The 22173-nt window shown below is 34.6% G+C and overlaps 1 protein-coding gene across 1 annotated transcript in view; it reads right to left on the bottom strand.

Annotated features, from left to right (window-relative positions):
* Erbb4 (erb-b2 receptor tyrosine kinase 4) overlaps positions 1-22173 on the bottom strand; it is a 708134-nt gene that overhangs the window by 318025 nt on the left and 367936 nt on the right. Inside the window, exon 6 of the mRNA XM_052191829.1 lies at positions 15222-15287. Within this exon, the coding sequence (XP_052047789.1) occupies positions 15222-15287 (66 nt within the window). The remainder of the gene's footprint in view (positions 1-15221; positions 15288-22173) is intronic.

Here is a 22173-nt window from a genome sequence, read left to right as displayed (position 1 = left end):
GTTAACAACATCATTAGTCATTAGGCAATTGCAAATCAAAACAACCCTGAGATCTAACCTCACACCAGTCAGAATGGCTAAGGTTAAAAACTCAGGAGACATTAGGTGTTGGTGAGGATGTGGAGAAAGAAGAGCACTCCTTCACTGCTGATGGGATTGCAAGATGGTACAACCATTCTGGAAATCAGTCTAGCGGTTCCTCAGAAAACTGGGCATAACACTTCCGGAGGACCCTGCTATACCACTCCTGGGCATATACCCAGAGGATTCCCAATCATGAAATAAGGACACATGCTCCACTATGTTCATAGCAACCTTATTTTTAATAGCCAGAAGCCTGAAAGAACCGAGATGTCCCTCAACGGAGGAATGGATACAGAAAATGTGGTATATTTATACAATGGAATACTACTCAGTAATTAAAAACAATGAATTCATGAATTTTTTTTAGGCAAATGGTTGGAACTGGAAAATATCATCCTAAGTGAGATAACCCAATCACAAAAGAATACACATGGAATGCAATTACTGGTAAGTGGATATTAATTAGCCCAGAAGCTCTGAATACTCAAGACACAATTAGCATATCAAATGATTCCCATGAAGAAGGAAGTAGAGGGCCCTGATCCTGGAAAGACTTGTTCCAGCATTGTAGAGGAGTACCAGGAGAGAGAAAAAGTGTGTGTGTAGGGGTGATTGGAGAATGAGTGGAGAGAAGAGGACTTATGGGACATTGGGGAGGGGGGAACTGGGAAAGGAGAAAGTGTTTGGAATGTAAACAAAATTATAGAAAATAAAATAAAATAAAATACCTAGAAAAAAATAAGAAAATTAAAGACATATTTAGTGATTCATTGAGAGAATTTAATGTTGATTTTAAACTGCCCCCTTAGCCATAAGGTATATTTTCTATCATTAAGAGAATATTAACATTTATAAGGTTTGTGAGTCAAGAATCAAGAAAAACATCATTATATTATCATAATTATAAAAGAAGACTAGCAATGAGTATGAATTATTTTACATACGAACCACAGAACTGTAGACAGAGATTTCCGGACATGAAGAAGAATATGAAAAGGAATAAAAATGATAGTTGAGTTTTGTGTGTTTATATGTATGGATGTGTCTGTTTTATGTGTGCGTAAGCTCATATGTGTTCACAAGTATGTGTGCGGGTGTGGGTGTGCATGTGTTTGTGTCTGTTTATATATGTGAGCACAGGTGTCAGGGTATTCACATGTACATGAAGGCCAGAGACCAGTGCACTGGTGACTTCCGCAGCTACCTTCCACATTGTTTTGGGTATAGACACTTTGATAGATCCTGATCCTGGAACTCACCTATTTAACTAGACTGTCAAGCTAGGAACCCCATACCCTTTCCAGATCATCCTGTCCCCACGTGGCCAGAATTAGAATGTTAGGGGTTGATTGTTGTCCTTGAGTCTCAATGTACTTTCTGGGGATAAAACTTAAAGTTCTTATGATTACAATGCATTTATCAACTAAGCCATTTCTGGAGCCTGGGCTTTTATCATTTCACTTCACTGAAGGCTGCATCCTCAAGAATTTGTCACAAAGCAGAACATGGTGATGCATACCATTAAGTTCAGGACTCAAAATGTAGAAGCAGCAGCATCTGGTTTATTGACAGCCCAAGTTACATAGCGATAGATATTCTCTTTAAAAACTTAAAGGAAAACAAAGGTGTACATAGCAGTTTGATGTAATTTGACATATGGAATATTGCACACATGTATATACTGCATTGGTGTAAAAACAAATTAGCACACACTTTCAAAACATCAGGAGAAAATGAAGATGAGCTTTCTCCCATTTAATATACATCTGAGTATTAATAAATACTCCTTAATTTGGGATGCAAGATTTTAAAGAAATTCTCCCTGTGAGAGACAGTTCACAGCAGATCAGGAATATAGAAACGATGTACCCTTTATCACTTACTGATGAAGAAAATGAATCAAATAAATGTAAATGCTTGTGAACACATGCACTGAAAATAGTCATCTCTAAGGGAGGCAGTATCTTTTGCTGGTGTACAAGGAAGCTTCTGTTTTGATAAGGATACAACCCTAAACACTGAAAAAACTGTGAGTTCTTAAATTGATACATGAATCACGAACAGCATTTTGTCTCTGCCCATCAAACTTATGTATTTAAAGGTATATGAACTATGCAGTTCTTTGTAGAGAAATATAACTTGTAGAATGAGGTGCATTTGTAGATAATTGCATATTTTGAACTGTTCATTGATTATAATTGTCCCTAATGGAATTTCAATATCCAGTAATCCAAAACTACTAAATAAATGGTATAAACATGAGTTACAACATGGTGACAGCATAGATGAGTGAGAGGTTGCTCCTCTAGTGGTGAAGTAGGATGTAAAACATAAAATATAAATGAAACAAACCGAATGACAGAAAAATAGAAATGATTAAGCCAATTCTAATGAATTAATAAACACTATCACAACATTTGTATATGCATATAAGTACAAATAAAAATACTCCACTGTTTGCTATTAATTACTTTTTATAAAAAGCTAGAAGGGAAATTTTGCTCACAGATAGGTATATTATTACAATTTAATATGGGCCATTGAATCTTATTTAAATAGTTGTTCAGGAATATAAAATCTGTAAAGATATACACTATGTATTTCAAAGAGCAAATTAATTATCCCAGTGTCACAGATGAAGACATTAACATTTAAAAATATTTAACTAGTTTGACTCAGGTCACATAGTGAGTTATTATCGAACTAGGTCTTTAAATAACTTTCTAAACTCTTATACATCTTCATGGATTGGTAGGCATTAAGTTTTAAGCCACAAACAATATGTGTCTAAAGAGAAGGAAGGGTCAAGGGGACTTAAAATAATGAGGAAGATGACTCCAGAAATGTTTTAAATGTAACACTGTCTAGCTAAACTAATCTCACATATTTATGTTTTCACTCTTGAAAACAAGCTCATTCTTATGCCACAAGAATTAACAATATTGAAAGTGATCATAATGAAAACTAAGGTGTCACTCCAGTCAGTTCTCTCCACATCTGCTGCTAAAGCCTTTATATAACTTAGGCAAATACATTTATGCATATACATATAAACGTATGTGACTTTATAGCATCTAACATATAAACGATTTCAAATTGAAATGTTTATAGAGGAGGCAAGGGGACCTATTGAGGACTAATGTATAAATCTACATTTCAGTAATAGCAAGAATGGATAGTGATTATAAGACTCACATTACACATGTATGGCTTAAGTATATAATGAAGATTGCTTTTAAAATATAGTGTGTTTTTTTCTAATCTAATCTGCTTCATACATTTTTATGCTAGCCAAGGTCCACTGGAGTGACTTGATAGTCTATTAGCAATTCGCAACCAGTACAGGTTGCCCAGTACATCTGCTTTGCCTGATCTCATTGGGAATGATGCACCTAATATGGCAGAGACTTGATGAGCCAGAGTGGGAGATACCAGGGGCGGGGTTCATGCCCACTGTCTTAGTTGAAGGGAAGGAACTCAGTGAGGGAGAAACATGGAGGGGATAGCACTGGGGTTGTAAATAAATAAACTAGTTAATGAATTAATTAAAAATAAAAACGGAAATCAGTTCTCAGCTGAGTGCACATAGATCAAAACAGGAAATTGTAAAACCCAACCTGAGTTCTCCTTGTATACCTATTCCACAGCAATTTATCCTTCTAATTACTGCACAAACATAAATCCACTGGAGATAACTTGTCCAAATTAGGATCACAGGGTCCACAAAACCCATTGAACCATAGAGTCTGTTACTATTTTTCTAATCATAAACATCATGCTATCATCATGGATGTCATTCATTTATTGTATTTTTTTCTTAGAACACTAGGACATCAGACAGGTAGACAGAATATCCAAAACCAAAAGTAGCTCAATGGAACACATGACTTCAAAAACACTTGTCAAATTCCACTGTATGAGCTCATCTCCCTTCTTATCTCAATATATCCACAGGAAAGGCAAAATTTCATATATTGTATTTCTGCCTCACAATCCCTTAGCATGACACTCAGCAAGATCTCCCAACAAGACTGCATTTTCATCTGTATCACAATTCAGATAAAAGTACCTACTATATATAGTTAGATAGAAATCATGTTCTTCCTTCAAATCTATGAAGAATGTCTTGATAATATATCTAATAGCAATTTGTTGCCATGTTCTTTAAGTAAATTGACTCACTGTTTTAACATAAGTATAAGTAATTAGTATACTGTAATGTGTTCCCTAATTATACAATGTGTCTAGAAACTACACATTCAAAAAGGGGAAAATAGAAAATAATTAAAATCAATAAGAGAGCTTATAGATGTACAAAGTTATTAGTAAATACAAGAGTTTTAATTAAAGATGCGGCCTCCTAACAAAGGTTTGCTGTTCCCCTGATTGATCAGCGGTGCTGGCTCAGCGTTTTTCCACTCCACATTAACTCTCACTGACTTCTCAGATCTAATTGGAAATTTACCACATTGGCAACTTCCTTTAAAATAATGTTGCTCTACAAAGACAGTAAACAGCATTATACTATGATAAATAATATGTTTATGCATGCACACAAGTCTAATTAGTTTATTATCCTCACTATTTGTCATATGGGTCTCACAATTTACAGATTTTGTTTTCTTCAGATTTTCATGGAGAGAGAAATACAACTTAATTTTGAGTGTTTACTTTTTCTTGACTAGTTTTGGGGAAAAACCTTAGAGTAATAAATATTTAATATTTTTTTGTTTATGATTTACTTTTTATTTATTTATTTTCTATATCCTTTGTTTACATTCTAAAAGCTTTCCCCTTTCCCAGTTCCCCCCTCCCCATATGTCCCATAAGTCCTCTTCTCTCCATCCATTCTCCTATCTTTCCCCCTCCCTTTTCTCTGGTCTGGTATTCCCCTACAATGTTGGATCAAGCCTTTGCAGGATTAGGGGCCTCTTCTTCCTTCTTCATGGGAATCATTTGATATGCTAATTGTATCTTCAGTATTCAGAGCTTCAGGGCTAATTAATATCCATTTATCAATGATTGCATTCCATGTGTATTCTTTTGTGATTGTTTTACCTTGCTTAGGATGATTTTTTCTAGTTCCATCCATTTGCCTAAAATATTCATGAATTCATTGTTTTTAATTGCTGAATAGTACTCCATTGTGTATATATACCACATTTTCTGTATCCAGTGAGGGATATCTAGGTTCTTCCCAGCTTCTGACTATTATAAATAAGGCTGCTATGAACGTAGAGGAGCATGTGTCCTTATTGCGTGCTCTGGGTATATGCCCAGGAGAGGTATAGCAGGGTCCTCCGGAAGTGTCATGCCCAGTTTTCTTAGGAACAGCCAAACTGATTTCCATAGTGGTTGTACCATCTTATAATCCCACTAGCAGTAGCCAATATCAAACTAAATGGAGAGAAACTTGAAGCAATCCTACTAAAATCAGGGACTACATCAAAATCCCAACTCAATTCTTCACAGAGTTAGAAAGAGCAATTCTCAAATTCATCTGGAATAACAAAAAACCCAGGATAGCTAAAACTATTCTCAGCAACAAAAGAAATTCTGGGGGAATCAGTATCCCTGACCTCAAGCAATACTACAGAGTAATACTGTTAAAAACTGCATGGTATTGGTACAGTGACAGGCAGGCAGATCAATGGAACAGGATTGAAGATCCAGAAATGAACCCATACACCTATGGCCACTTGATCCTCAACAAAGGGGCTGAAAACATCCAATGGAAAAAAGATAGCCTTTTCAACAAATGGTGCTGGTTCAACTGGAGGTCAGCATGCAGAAGAATGCGAATTGATCCATCCTTGTCTCCTTGTACTAAGCTCAAATCCAAATGGATCAAGGACCTCCACATAAAGCCAGACACTCTGAAGCTAATAGAAAAGAATCTGGGGAAGACCCTTGAGGACATCAGTATAGGGAGAAAGTTTCTGAACAGAACACCAATAGCGTATGCTCTAAGATCAAGAATTGACAAATGGGACCTCATAAAATTACAAAGTTTCTGTATGGCAAAAGACACCATCTAAAGGACAAATCAGCAACCAACAAATTGGGAAAAGATCTTCACCAATCCTACATCAGATAGAGGGCTAATATCCAATATATATAAAGAACTCAAGAAGTTAGACTCCAGAAAACTAAACAACCCTATTAAAAAATGGGGTACAGAGTTAAACAAAGAATTCTCACCAGAAGAACTTCGGATGGCAGAGAAACACCTTAAAAAATGTTCAACTTCATTAGTCATTAGGGAAATGCAAATCAAAACAACCCTGAGATTTCACCTTACACCAGTCAGAATGGCTAAGATTAAAAATTCAGGAGACAGCAGGTGTTGGAGAGGATGTGGAGAAAGAGGAACACTCCTCCACTGCTGGTGGGGTTACAAATTGGTACAACCACTCTGGAAATCAGTCTGGCGCTTCCTCCAAAAACTGGGCACCTCACTTCCAGAAGATCCTGCTATACCACTCCTGAGCATATACCCAGAGGATTCCCCACCATGTAATAAGGATACATGCTCTACTATGTTCATAGCAGCCCTATTTATAATTGCCAGATGCTGGAAAGAACCCAGGTATCCCTCAACAGAAGAGTGGATGCAAAAAATGTGGTATATCTACACAATGGAGTACTATTCAGCCATTAGAAACAATGAATTCATGAAATTCTTAAGCAAATGGATGGAGCTAGAGAACATCATACTAAGTGAGGTAACCCAGACTCAAAAGGTGAATCATGGTATGCACTCACTAATAAGTGGATATTAACCTAGAAAACTGGAATACCCAAAACATAATCCACACATCAAATGAGGTACAAGAAGAACGGAGGAGTGGCCCCTTGTTCTGAAAAGACTCAGTGAAGCAGTATAGAGCAAAATCAGAACAGGGAAGTGGGAAGGGTTGGTTGGGAAAACAGGGGGAGGGAAGGGGACTGATGGGACTTTTGGGGAGTGGGGGTCCAGAAAAGGGGAAAACATTTGAAATGTAAATAAATATATCAATAAATTAAAAAAAATAAAAATAAAATAAAATAAAATAAAATCAGGGACTAGACAAGGCTGCCCTCTCTCTCCCTGTCTTTTCAATATAGTACTTGAAGTTCTAGCTAGAGCAATTAGACAACATAAGGCAATCAAAGGGATACAAATTGGAAAGGAAGAAGTAAAATTATCACATGATATTATACTTAAGTGACCCAAAAAACTCCACCAGAGAACTCCTACAGCTGATAAACAACTTCAGCAAAGTGGCAGGTTATAAAATCAACTCAAGCAAATCAGTTGCCTTCCTATACTCAAAAGAGAAGCAGGCTGAGAAAGAAGTTAGGGAAATGACCCCCTTCACAATAGCCACAAACAATATAAAGTATCTTGGTGTGACTCTAATATTTAATAAAATTAAACATTTCATTTGATGCTATCATAGGTATATTTTAAAAAAATGAGAAGTAATATTTCTAATACTTTCCTTCCATATGCATGAATGAATCAAAGGGGCTTTTTTCCTTTTCCCATTTTAAATAATGCTTCAGTACATTGCAACTATAAAAGTGATTTTCATATTTCTAAGCATAATAAACTATGCAGAAAGTTGCTAAATTTTTAGTTTACTTAAGATAAACTATAAGGTCTTCATAGAAGCAATAAATAATATAAAATAATATAAAATTTGAAAAACTGTGTAAATATATTAAATATCACATTAAGTATTTTCTATAGCATATTGACTTTTTATTTAAAAAATGAAATGGAAGTGGAAATTTTCAGTCTTAAAATAATGATTTTGCTTAAATTAATTTAATGACAAATGGGCAAAGGTACACTGTCTGTTTTGTCCAGCAGCTGAAACACATTTTCTCTTCAATTTTTAAATTGTAATGCTTTACTTTAGAAGAGAAACACATGTTTCTTTCAATTGCTAAATACAGATACTTTCTAATTTGTTTCTTTGGTAAGAAACAATATTTAAAAAACAACTTAGAAGATGTAAAATTTAGTATCAGAGGTTATCTCCTTAAAAAAGTCTAATTATCCAATCCGCAACTGAAAACAATTATGACTAATTCAAAATGGATGTGTATGTGGGAAAATCGAATGGCAATATTTTAATATATGCATTTTTCTCTTTCATCACTCAAAATGCAGTGGCTAAGTGAGCTGACATCAGGTCTGGTAGGACAAAAGGCAAGTGTAAAATGAAATTGCCACCCTTCCAGATAGTTGGAGCCCAGAGAGAGCTGGCCCAAATCTGTGACTAGAGATAACAAAGGACAGGCAGTATCTATTTTAAATGCAATAAGTGCACTTGTTACATCTTGCAAGGACAGAGATAGCGTTGCTCCTTTAATCATTATTATTTATTTCTTAAAGCTTAGTCTCCTTCACACCTACACCTATACAACTCAGACCTCAGAACTCAGTTTTTGTGAATAGACAGAGTTGTCATTCTTCCTGGCAAGCTTACTAAATAATACTTCTATAAGCTTCAGCCTTCACATAGAAGATAAGTTTGTCTCCCCTGACACGACTACATTAATCCACTGAATCAATTTACTTAAGCTGTGCTGTGAGGCAAGGCAGGCACGATTTAACTGAGCTTAAAAAGTACTTTCAAGTTGGAGTTGCTGTTTCACATGTAAGGCATCTCTCAGTATCCCAGTCTAAGATCTGTTTGACCCTTTGCAGTGATGCAAGAAATATTCTTGTTAGGTTTCTAGGGTCAGCATGCTCTAGCATTAAAAAAGGATTTAAGGAGCACGAATTCAAGTTGTTCAGAAAATCAGGCTCTTGGGTAAATCAGAGTGGAGCACTTAGTAAGATTGTACAAGCATCATTTACTTACATTAATATTTATAAAATCCCGTAGCAGAGCTAAAATTTCTTAAAATATTTTGTTTAGAAACAAATCTTCGATCTAATAGAGAATGTTCATAAGTACCTACCAGTTCTGGTTTATAATTCAAACATCAGGAAATGCTACTGAGGACATGCTTAAATTATGCAAATGCCTTCAAATCAATTCTGACTCATAAGCCAGCATAGAATAACTAGTATAGTGAAACTTAAAGCACACATAATCCTAAACTCCTGAAAATATAAATAATAATTCCTGTAAAATGGACAAACAATTCTTTGTGTGTAATAAGCTGTCAATAAATAGTCACTGGACTTTCATTTTGTGAACTCTAGTTTAACACAGCAGAAGTAACTACTCGCTGTTTCGGAAACCCCAACGTTTCTCTATCCAGGATACCATGATATGCTGACATTAATTTTTTCTCCTGTGGCTCCATATACAGACATTGTCAGCTCTCATCTCTCCCCTGCTTCATCTCAGCCAACAACTTGATCATCACTGTGAACTTCTCCCAGACCTGAGCCATTTGTTTTATCGTGACTTCTCAGCATTTAGCTACACAGGCCAACCTCTAATCATATCAGTGAAGAGGCACATCCACAGGAGGAAAGTAATGGAAAGGAGGAGGAATGAAATGTTATCCCAACTTTAATTTCCTAAATTGAGATTAAGGTAACTGGAATAGTTGTCTTTCCTTTCCTAATACTTTGAAATTTTGAGAAAAAAACTACAAAAATATAAGGGAATGTTTCATAAAAGAAGAAAAGAAGGAAAAGAAAATTGAAAAAATTAAAGATAATAGCTTTCCCCAAAAGGAATTTACGTCAGCCATAAAGAAATAATTTTTAAACTATGAGACTACGTCTTGCACATTTAAAAAATCTATATAATCTATATTTATTCACTTCAAACAGCTAAGTAGAATAGTAGCAAAAGTTTCAACAAATATTGTGGATTCTTTGAAATTCATTACAAGTCACACTAGTTCACAGAGGAACCACAGAGGAAACGGTAATTCACCTCTACGAAAGCTGATTCCTACTGAATTGTCCACAAAGTCTAATTATCACTGAAATGTGAAATTATAAAATTTGGGCCTTATGATACTTATGTGTCTGTGTAGTTCCAAAATATATTTTCTCAGCTCTATAAATATGTATAAATAGTTTATCTGTTATGTAACTCAAGGGAAGAGGAGAAGGATCTGCATTAAAGGCAAGGGCAAACAGCCACATCTTCCCCCAGTCCTGTTTCTCAGTCCTTGCTTGGGACAGGAGATGTTTGTAGACACCTCCAAGATAGGCTGAGCTGTAGTGTTTGTTTCCCACACCCTTTCATTCACTTATCATGGAAAATTGTTTCCAACAGACTTTCATCAATTATTGTACTACTGACTGTCACTCATTGCTTCTTTAGTCTATGCCCCAAAATGCTTAAGCATTTCAAATTGATCATTGAATAGAATTTCTTTCTAAAAAAATCAACCCTCTGGAATTGAGAATAACATTTCAGTGGTAACTGAAATTTAAATGTGGTTGTTGACCTGTGGCAGGAAGCAAAACAACTGTGATTTCCATCACATGACTTCTTTCTGAGGTGACACACCATTGCAATATGTCTTCTGCAATATGGTGTAGAGACAGAACAATCTTCAGACTCAAATGAAGAGGTTGAAACTCAGTTATATAAATATAGCAACCTCCAGCTTATAGAAAAAGACCATTGTACTCCTTAATTTGCAAGAAATTTATCTTAAAGACATTTACAATGAAAACATTTTATAATCCATTATGTTCTACAGTAACGAATATAGTATATTGAAATTTGTACTTGGATATATATATATATATATATGTTTAAAATTTATAGAATGTGAAGTATATATGGTGACTATTACATGGATTTTATATTATGGTGTTATAGTGAGCTTAATTTCTAAACTTGATCTTATCCTAAAGGCTGAGATGTGATAGTGACCTTAATTTTTATGCAGCAAAAAGGCAAATCAAATCATTTTGTATTTTATGATTTTTCTATATAAACTGTAGAGTGGTGGGTTTCTTAATAGGGTCTCTCTTTCCCACTACACTAGAACACAGCAAACTCTTTGGAAAGGTGCTGTGGTGTTGTAGCAGTGTCTTCATGGGTAAATAATGTGATGTACAAGCAGGCGGACCTGAGCTTTGACCCTTACCACCTACATTAAGAAAGCAGGGCAAGACCATCTATGTTTATACTCCTGAGTTTTCAGAAGCTATTTGTTGTGAAAAGACCACGTGTACCTAGGGGTTTTGTCAATTTCCATGTGTCTTCATTGCATCATCAAAAAGTGTGGCATTGATACTTGATAATCTTAGATATCAGGTCAGCACTAACCCAGCACCATATGATTAGGTTTGGAATTCTTTTATACAGTCTTCAAACACTGTACATCCCATAGTAACATAGTTTTAGTTTAGAATCTGGTTTAAAATTCTTCTTAAAAAATATTTGCCATAGAACATTGTTTCTTTTAAGTAAGTCCATTGCCATCTACAACCAGATACTGGTTTGTTTTTATATATTAATCACTTAATAAAAGCTAAGAAAAAACTGTTGAGAATGCAATGTTTAGTCACAGAATAGAAAAGAATTCATTGTACTTGCTTTAGCACTACATATACTAAAATTGGAAAGAATAACGTTCATTGGTACATATTTACTCTGACAGGAGTAATTGTTACAAAAATGTGATCCTATATTAGTGATCTCTACCAATGGGCAAACATATAAGCCTGTGACCCTAAAAATGCTTCTTCTAAGAACTAATACTATGGAAATTCATTCATATATGCATGTACAGTAAAGGTCAGGTTGCAAAAGCTCTACAGAGTGGGAAAATAAGTACATATGGTTAAAAGGAAATCAAGAGGGAGTTTAATTGAGACCCAGGAAAAAAGAGCATTATAGAGCGAGTCAGAGGAAGTGGATATGAATAATACTAAGAATTTTCAGAAAAGACATTAGGAGATGGTGTGTGTGTGTGTGTGTTTGTAATTTCTCTATATGTATAGTCTAAATGAAGTTATGCCTGTTAGTTTGATAATACTCCCCACAATAGCCTATATTACCTAAGAAAATCCCTAGTGCCATGCATGAAAAATCTCCCTCTGAATTGTTGGCTCAGAATGCTTAAGAGCCTCCCCAAATAATAAGGACTGTTGAATAGCTCTTGGCTGCCTCCCAGAACTTGAAAATGAAAACCCTATTGCTGAAGACATCACAAATTTTAATACAAGATTTGAAGGAATTTAGCTCCTGTTGTATGTAAGGTATTGTCTCCCATAGTATGAAAGGATGTTATGCAGGCTTCAAGAAAGAAAAAGAATGAGCAGGCCTACACAGCAGAAAAAGCTCCAAACCAGAACAAGGACCAGAGAGGCAATAAATTCTCAAGGTACAATAGTGGCGCTTATATCTTTACCTAAGTAAAATTTTTGCATTCTAATTTTTTTTTCAATACAGAGTTTCTCTGTGTAGTCCTGGCTGTCCTGGAACTCACTCTGTAGACCAGCTGGCCTTGAACTCAGAAATCAGCCTGCCTCTGACTCCCAAGTGCTGGGATTAAAAGTGTGCACCACCACCGCCCGGATAATTTATGCATTCTAAATACTTATCATTCAACTTATCACTCATCGAAGATGCTTCTTTTTGCACCAGAGATTATATTTCCACAACTATAAAAATTCAGGCAATTGGCTGTGGGTTTTCTAGTTTTATTTGATACTTTTACAACACCCTTACTACAATGAAGTCCCAAAGAATATTTTAATAGCAGGGGATGAACAATTATAAGAGCCAGAACTTCAGGGAGTATTCTGTGAGGTAGTGTCTTCTGTGCATGACAGGAAAAGTGTGCCAATGAAATCCCAAAAATATGGTGGCTTATACAAGTCCTTAACAATGTCAATAATACAAGTTGACATTTTACCATGGGAAGAGGAATTTTCACAAGACCCCAATCCTAGACCAATTGCTACAGGTAATGTCTTCTGAGAGATGGATTGTCAGCCCCTCCAAGGATAAGCCCTGAATAGATTACTCATTCCCAAGTTATTAGACTCAAGGAAATACATATATGAGCAACACTAAATGCAAAGAAAGGCTGTGTGTGTGTGTGAGTGTGTGTATACATACATACATATATATTTGTGTGTGTGCATATAATATATAAAACAATACTTCAAGAAAGGTCATGAATTCAAGGAACTCTCAGAAACACAGGAGCACTTGGAGGAAAGTGAATGCAGGGTAGAGATGATGTAAGTATAGTACTAATTTACAGAGTTCTCATAAAAGAACAAAACAATATACTCAAATCCCTAAATCTAAGAAGCTGTATGTATTTAAAAAAGAAATACATGAATTAGAAAGTAATAATTCATAAAATTCATAGAGAATCAGAATAAGGACTTAACATAGTATCCATTTGTTAGATAATCTACCTTTGAATAAATGTATAGATCAAACAGATTTACAAGTAAAATAAAGTCAAGCTGTATACAATAGTATGTATTATATATGTTCTAAGATTCATGGCATTAATGACATGGTTCCAAGCTCATAGTGCCATTTGAAAATAGTGGACACTGTAAAAAGTGAGGACTGTGGGGACAATTTCTATTATCATAAGGGTACTCCTCATGAAGATTATTTGAACATGATCTTTTTCTGTATATATCTTCTCTTCAACATATCATCAGATTTTCTCTCCCATATTCTCCATGCCATGAGATGCTACTTGGTAACATTACTATGGTCAATAAGGCCAATTATCCAATGATCAAAATGTTCAAAACTGCAAGCCAGAATAAATTTTATCCTCATAAGTTTATCATATTATAGGTATAGCTTTTAGTAACAGAAAGTTAATGAATTTATATATCACATAATAAGCTGTTGTGAGTAGAAATGGAAAAGACATTATGTCATGCATCTTTTATATACAGAAATTATTTTCTGAAGAGTACACTGAATGGTAATGGATAGCTGAACAAAAGAGGCACAGGTGAATCGACAATTTTATGTTACTCTGTTTATATTTCTTCAACTTTGAATATTAAGATATACATAACTTAAACAACAATTTAAGAATATTTTATCTTAAAAGGTATATTTGTTTTGTACTCCTACCATTGATGGCTTATACTATAATAATTTCTGTAACAACTATAACAACTATAATAATTTCTTTTGTTATTTCCTTATTAATACAATGTCATGAACTGAGATAAATGTGAACTCTTCAACTTTTTATCTAAAATTATGACATTGTGCAATATTTTCCTGTTTTAAATGTTTAATATATTTTGTCTTCTATGATATCAAAAGTATACATTTCATGTTCTCACCAATATTTTCTAATGTTGGTTTTAATGCATGGGTGTAGTTTATTATTTGCATAGAGCTTTTTTTCAAAGATAAAGAAATTATCTAGAAGATTGATGAAATATCATGTATATTTTGAGTATAGTAGATTTGAGAATGCTAAAAGTATTGTTTACATGTTTAGGGCTGAGAATCAAAACCCGGATTTCATGCATACACTGCAAAGACTCTAAGAACAGAGTTTATTCCCCAACCCTTGACCTTTGCAGTGGCATACTTTGTTTCTAATATCTTATCAATGATGACAGTTTACTGCTCACATTAGTCCAAAACTGAGTCAAGGATCTACTGTTTACAGTAATGTACACATACCAACATAAACATAATTAAATTAAATGTTAAAGGGAAGCATAATCTAATGGTTAGTTTTGTTGTTAAAAAGTAGTGATTGTAAACCCATTAGTCATGGAGTCTTCATATATGTGCCACATTCAGGAATTCGAACAAACAGACTCATGATCCTTTTAATAGTTTTCTTTTTATAATCCATGAATGGCAATATAGGTGCTTTGGAAATGTAATTAAATACCAGTTTACTCGAAATTGATTTAATATAAATTTTCATGTATTTGAATCTCCTAATTTTACTGCATACTTCAAAGTCAGAGACAATGTCAGGAAAAATGTGCTGTAGAGATCAATAGCCAAGAAACCACAAAGAAATAAGAGAAGCTGATATGTACTATTTCATTTGAAAGCAATATATTAATAGCTTATTCAGATAGAAACAGATAAAGCTCATTTCACATTGCAGATAAATTGTGAGAATTGTGAGAAGATTCCATCACAAACCATTGAGAGTTTCAAACCTTCTACCTTTCACTATTGCCCACTTACAGGTCTGGCAGTGATTTTCTGTGGGTCCCCAGCATCGGCCAGTGCAAGACTTATGACATCTTCCACCTGCATAGAAGGAAGAAGGGAAAAGGTCAAGTTCACTCTATCCTTTCACTCTTGTACCTTCTTAATTAAATACTCTTGTATAGGATGAGGCTTTTATGTCAAGCTAGGGTTGAGACATAACCCCCTCCTCAAATATGTTCATTTATGAGAATATTCTTTGTATCAGAAACTGAAGCTGTCCTGATACATGAAATTGTATCACTGTCCTGATACATGAAATTGTCTTACATTTTAAGTGAAAAGGAAATAAACCAAGACGTCATCTTTAAACAAGTATATAGTTGTATGCTTTCACTTTGACTATTGGGCACTGCTGTTTCATTACTCTATTCTACATAATATATCTTCCAAAGCTTACAATCAACACTAATAATAAAGGAATAATAGTTTGAAGGAAGAATCTCAGGTCTGTCAGAACAAGAGCATATATTCCAGCACATCATAAAATATCAAAATAAGAGGTAAAATCAAGGAAATAAAAAATCCAGTTTTAAGAAGCTTAATGTCAGTTGTTTAATATATAAGTCTAAAATGTTGTTGGTATCTGACTTTTCAGATGGGATCCTACAAGAACTAAGTTGAAAGTTTCATCTATATGTGTTTGCATCAGTGGGCATAGCTGTTTCACACAGATATTCCCAGGAAAATTTAAACACATTAACTGAGGAAACCACATGAAAGGACATCCCTTGAAACTTAGTTTTGAATTTCACTCGAAACCACTGATTTCTCTTTAAAATTAAGCATTCATGAAAAGCTATTAAAGACTAAAGCCTTTCTAAAGACAGTTTCTTAAGAATTTTGTCATTTTTATCATTAACTACAGATTCAATGTCTTTAACCTGGAAAATTGCATCTTAAAATTATTAGTTATACCAAATATTACAGCCCACCCTTGAATCACACTTTTAAAATCTTTAACTGAGAACTCACTGCTTAGCTGTTTTCCATGTCTAATGAGGGTGCCAAAGATAACCTACAAAGATCAACAACTCTCACTGATAAATGAGACATGACTGACACTTACTTTGCCTAAACCTTAGACTACGTGGGAGTCTATTTTTGGAATTAAAAAAAACCCTGTCCAACATCACGTAATGTTTAGGCTCTCAAGTCTAGTTATCTTTTGAAAAGTAAGGGTATTCTTTTGGCAACACAGTTTATTTAAAGCAATCGTTGTTGAGATAAAGCTACTGGCATCCTGAGTGTATGGTAGCCTGTCATTCTGCCATCTGCCTGTTTGAATCTAAACACATTACATGAACACAATGAAATCTCATTCTTGCTTCCAGGAAAAGAATTCCATCTGGACCAAACAATATAATTTTAATCAGTGATAATGATAATTATTATTAAAAAACTTACTGGAGTTCCTTTGTAACAAATTAATAATCCTAAATAAATCTTATTTAGACCAGCGGAAATTAGACAGGACTGTGAGTCAGAATAAGAGGCACTGAAAACTTTTTTGGGACAAACTTTTTATGAGAAAGTAGATGAAGCCTTCTAATGGATTCACTATGAACTTTTAAATTGATCCACTATGTGGATTGAAGATATCTAGAGTAGAGAATAATGTACTATTTAAAATATGGCTTCTTTGATTGTCTTTGGAATAATAAAATATTTAACTTTACTCTTCATAGTTTGAATGCTACTCATTTAAAATATAAAAAACAAAGGGAAATAGGAGAAATTATATCAAACATAATTAGTAACAGTTACTTTAATATTCTATTTACTTTTGGTTGAGCTGAAATTTGTCTTTTAAAGTTTCAGTTACTAACCTGAGATTTGTTTCCAGAGTCAGTATGTTACACACATAAATATGGACACTGTTTATTTATATATTCAAAATTTAACTTTAAGAGTGAAATGACACTGAAAATAATGTCTGTATTTTTTGTCATGAAATCAGGACAGAGCTCAACTACTTTGAAACATGTTATATAGTATCTGCCCAAAGATATATGAATAATTGCATCTTATTTACCTTCTCATTATGAAGTGTCAGTTGATTATCTTCATTTTCGTTGGTATTTATCAAAATCTTGGATAACTGTGGAAGGGGTGCTATTACTAGCAGCTTCACTAGGACTGCCTATCTTTAGCATGCTCAGTGTTCTTTGTAATATCTGAGTGCTGGTTCCCACACTTAAGTGTGCCTGTACTGCATATGTCAGCTTTCTATCACACAGGAGAGGCTTACTTACTTGGAGTCTGCTTTTACAGAGGGTCAGCCTCTCCTATGTTGATTTCCTATCATTGGGAAGCTTGTATTCTATCTGTCCAGTTAACACACCAAACTGTGGTCTTTAAAGGAAAGGCCAACTTTTCTTTTCACTATGTTACTGCCATACAGTCAGTGTCACTATATGTGACCAAGTTTTACACAGATCTGTTTTGGAAGTTACCGTTTGCTATGTCTTTATTCTCTGCCTGATTTGATTCTTGCAGATAACTGGACTATATGTTGGTATGTATTGTTAAATTCTTTTAAGTGTGTGTGAAAGCCTCATGTGGCAGAGCATATTTCTAGTATAAGAAATTAACCACCAAAACTTCTTGCCAGCTCTCCTTATTTCCTCTATCCTTAACAATTGCATATGAATCATATTTTCTTATATATTAGGTACTAGATAAAGTATTAAAGGTAAAAATATTGAATGGAAACAGACAGGACTATCAATTTCATGAACTTTAAAAAATTAACTTAGGCATGTTTTGAAATATAAAGCTTTGATTCCCTGGATTCAGTGGTTTCCTTCTGTATGAGTAAAAGAATAATTCAATACATTTTATATTTTATTACATATGCTTGTAGTATTCTTCCTAATAATTACATCATAAAGAGAGGCAGGGTCATTTCAATATAGACTCTTTTCAAACATGTTCTTTTATTTTTACTTCTATTTTTATTTTAATTGAAAATTAATTTTGTTATTACATAACATACATTAATAACTGTTTTGCTTCCCTCTAATCCTTTCAGTACCTCTCCACCTCTCCTCCCATCTGAATCCATCTTTTTTAATCTCTCATTAGAAAGCAGACAGACTTTAAAAAATAATAAAGATAACAAAATATAATAAAATGTAATTGGAATAAAAATTAACGCATAAAAATAGAACAAAATGAACAACCAGAAGAAAAAGTACCTAAGATAAGGGAAAAGAAAGAGATATAGATGCAAAGACTTGTTCACACTCTGATCCCTGAAAACTTTACATTGGAATGCATAATATATATGCATATATTATACATTATACATTACACATTATACTATAAACTACATACTGCATAGTACATACTACACTTTACACATTATATGTTATATAATATATTGTGTATTATATTATATTATGTATCACATATTACATATTATATTTGTGTTATATAACTCATATTTGATACATTATGTATAACAATATATATACATTTATACACAAACACACACACATAGTGGACATGCACAGACACACACACACAAACATATATATATATATATATATATATATATATATATATATATATATATATAAACACACACACACACAAGTCCTGCAAAGCAAAAGGAAATCAAATATATAAGTAAAATGAAATGATAAATAATATAATATTCAACAATAACAACAACAAATCCTGACACAACTCCAGATAAGAAACTTCCAAAAATGCTGTTGAGTTAATTTTGCTTGTCAGTATACTGATGGGTATGCAGTTTACCCTTAGTAGTTTCCCCAGTGAGACTCCCTTGAAGAAGACTAAATTTTCATTTACAAGTGGTTATCTATTATATATAACTCCTGGGTTTGCAATAAGGCCTTTTGTCCACTTCTCATTTTGGGACTATGACACAAACTGCTGCAGACCTTTGCAATCCCTATGTATTGTCCCCCAGTCTCTTGTGAATTTAGATTTATGTTAGTTTAGAAGACCTTGTTTTCATGGTGTTCTCTATCTCCTCAGGCTCTTATTTCCTTCACTTTCTCAGGGTTCTTTTGTTTGTTTGGTTGGTTGGTTTGTTGGTTTGGTTTGGTTTGACGGGAGAAATTTGTTGGAGACAACCAGTTTAGGACTGAGTCTTCTGAGGTTTCTCACTCTCTGAATAATGTCTGTCTGTGGGTCTCTTTATTTGTTCCCATATGTGCTGTAGGAACAAGCTTTTCTGATGGTTGCAGAGGAAGATACTTATCTTTAATTCAGGAAAATGTTATTAGGAGGCATTTTCTACACTCTTTTAGTAGAACTGTAATATTAGCTTTTACACTAGATCTCTGAACGCTCAAGTCTCAGATCCTTGGTCGTGCAAGCAATGTTGTGTATGGTTTCCAACTTGTGGAGTAGAAACTTAAGGCCAATCAGATATTAGTTGGCCACTCATACAAACTTTGTGTCACCAAAGCACTATCATATTGTGCAGGCGGGACACCATTGTTAATCAAAGCTTTTTAACAGTTCCACTCATGATGATTTTAAAGCCTAGAAGAGGGCCCCGCCACACTGAGAAAGTTCATGCAATGTCTGGTATAATGGGAAAATGATTGATCCTTTGACCAAATGATTGATGCTATATTGATCCTTTGTTACATTGTCTATAAAGAGATAGATCAACAGGATTTTTTGGTGAGAGGAGAGGAAACCCCTTTCAGTGATCCTGTTTGTTTCTCAAAGAAGCACACAAGTCTAGTATCTTCCTTGAAACACATTTCCTTCTATTCCCTGGTACAAGAATTTTCAATAGTCTGAATTCTGATACAATAAACAGCCAAAAATCATCAGATCCTACTACAAAAGCCTATACTCAACACAACTGGAGAATCTGGAGGAAATGGACAATTTCCTAGACAGATAACAAATACCAAAATTAAATCAGGACCAAACAGATCATCCAAACAGTCCCATAACCCCTAAAGAAATAGAAGGGGTCATAGAAAGTCTTCCAACCAAAAAAAGCACAGGACCAGATGGTTTCAGTGCAGAATTCTATCAGACCTTCAAAGAAGACCTAACATGAATACTCTTCAAACTATTCCACAAAAAAGAAACAGAAGGAGCACTACCCAATTCCTTCTACGAAGCCACAATTACAGTGATACCAAAACTACACAAAGATCCAACAAAGAAAGAGAACTTCAGACCAATTTCCCTTATGAACATCGATGCAAAACTACTCAATAAAATTCTTGCCAACTGAATCTAAGAACACATAAAAATGATCATCTACCATGATCAAGTAGGCTTTATCCCAGGGATGCAGGGTTGGTTCAATATAAGGGAATCCGTCAATGCAATCCACTACATAATCAAACTCAAAGAAAAAAAACACATGGTCATTTCATTGGATGTGGAAAAAGCATTTGACAAAATTCAACATCCTCTATGCATAAAGTCTTGGAAAGAACAGGAATCCAAGGCCCATACCTAAACATAGTAAAAGCAATATACATCAAACAGGTAGCCAGCATCAAACTAAATGGAGAGAAACTTGAAGCAATCCCACTAAAATCAGGGACTAGACAGGTCTGCCTCCTTTCTCCTTATCTTTTCAATATTGTACTTGAGCTACTATCTCGGGCAATTAGACAACATAAGGAGGTCAAAGGGATACAAATTGGAAAGGGAGAAGTCAAACTATCATTATTTGCAGATGATATGATAGTCTACCTAAGTGACCCAAAAAACTCCACTAGAGAACTCCTACAGCTGATAAACAACTTCAGCAAAGTGGCAGGTTATAAAATCAACTCAAGCAAATCAGTAGCCTTCCTATACTCAAAGGATAAGCAGGCTGAGAAAGAAATTAGGGAAATGACCCCCTTCACAATAGCCACAAACAGTATAAAGTACCTTGGGGTGACTCTTACCAAACATGTGAAAGATCTGTATGACAAGAACTTCAAGACTCTGAAAAAGGAAATGGAAGAAGACCTCAAAAAATGGAAAAACCTCCGATGCTCATGGATTGGCAGGATTAATATAGTTAAAATGGCCATTTTGCCAAAAGCAATATATAAATTCAACGCAATACCCATCAAAATCCCAACTCAATTCTTCATAGAGATAGAAAGAGCAATTTTCAAATTCATCTGGAATACCAAAAACCCAGGATAGCTAAAACTATTCTCAACAACAAAAGAATTTCTGGGGGAATCAGTATCCCCGACCTCAAGCAATATTACAGAGCAATATTGTTAAAAACTGCATGGTATTGGTACAGTAACAGGTAGGCGTATCAATGGAACAGGATTGAAGATCCAGAAATGAACCCACACACCTATGGCCACTTGATCCTCGACAAAGGGGCTGAAAACATTCAATGGAAAAAAGATAGCCTTTTCAACAAATGGTGCTGGTTCAACTGGAGGTCAGCATGCAGAATAATGCGAACTGATCCATCCATGACACTCTGAAGCTAATAGAAATGTAATTGGGGAAGACCCTGGAGAACATCGGTACAAGGGGAAAGTTCCTGAACAGAACACCAATAGCATATGCACTAAGATCAAGTATTGACAAATGGGACCTCATAAAATTACAAAGTTTCTGTAAAGCAAAGGACACCATCAAGAGGACAGATTGGCAACCAACAAATTGGGAAAAGATCTTCACCAACCCTACATCAGATAGAGGGCTATTATGCAATATATACAAAGAACTCAAGAAGTTAGACCCAAGAAAACCGAATAACCCTATTAAAAAATGGGGTACAGAGCTAAACAAAGAATTTTCACCCGAAGAACTTCAAATGGCTGAGAAGCATCTTAAAAAAATACTCAACTTCATTAGTCATTAGGAAAATGCAAATCAAAACAACCTTGAGATTTCACCTTACACCAGCCAGAATGGCTAATATTAAAAATTCCGGATACAGTAGGTGTTGGCG

This window comes from Apodemus sylvaticus, chromosome 9 (genome assembly GCF_947179515.1).
Source record: "Apodemus sylvaticus chromosome 9, mApoSyl1.1, whole genome shotgun sequence".
Lineage (NCBI taxonomy): Eukaryota > Metazoa > Chordata > Mammalia > Rodentia > Muridae > Apodemus > Apodemus sylvaticus.
Note: the sequence above shows the minus strand (reverse complement) of the source record. Positions and strands in the feature narration are given on the sequence as shown.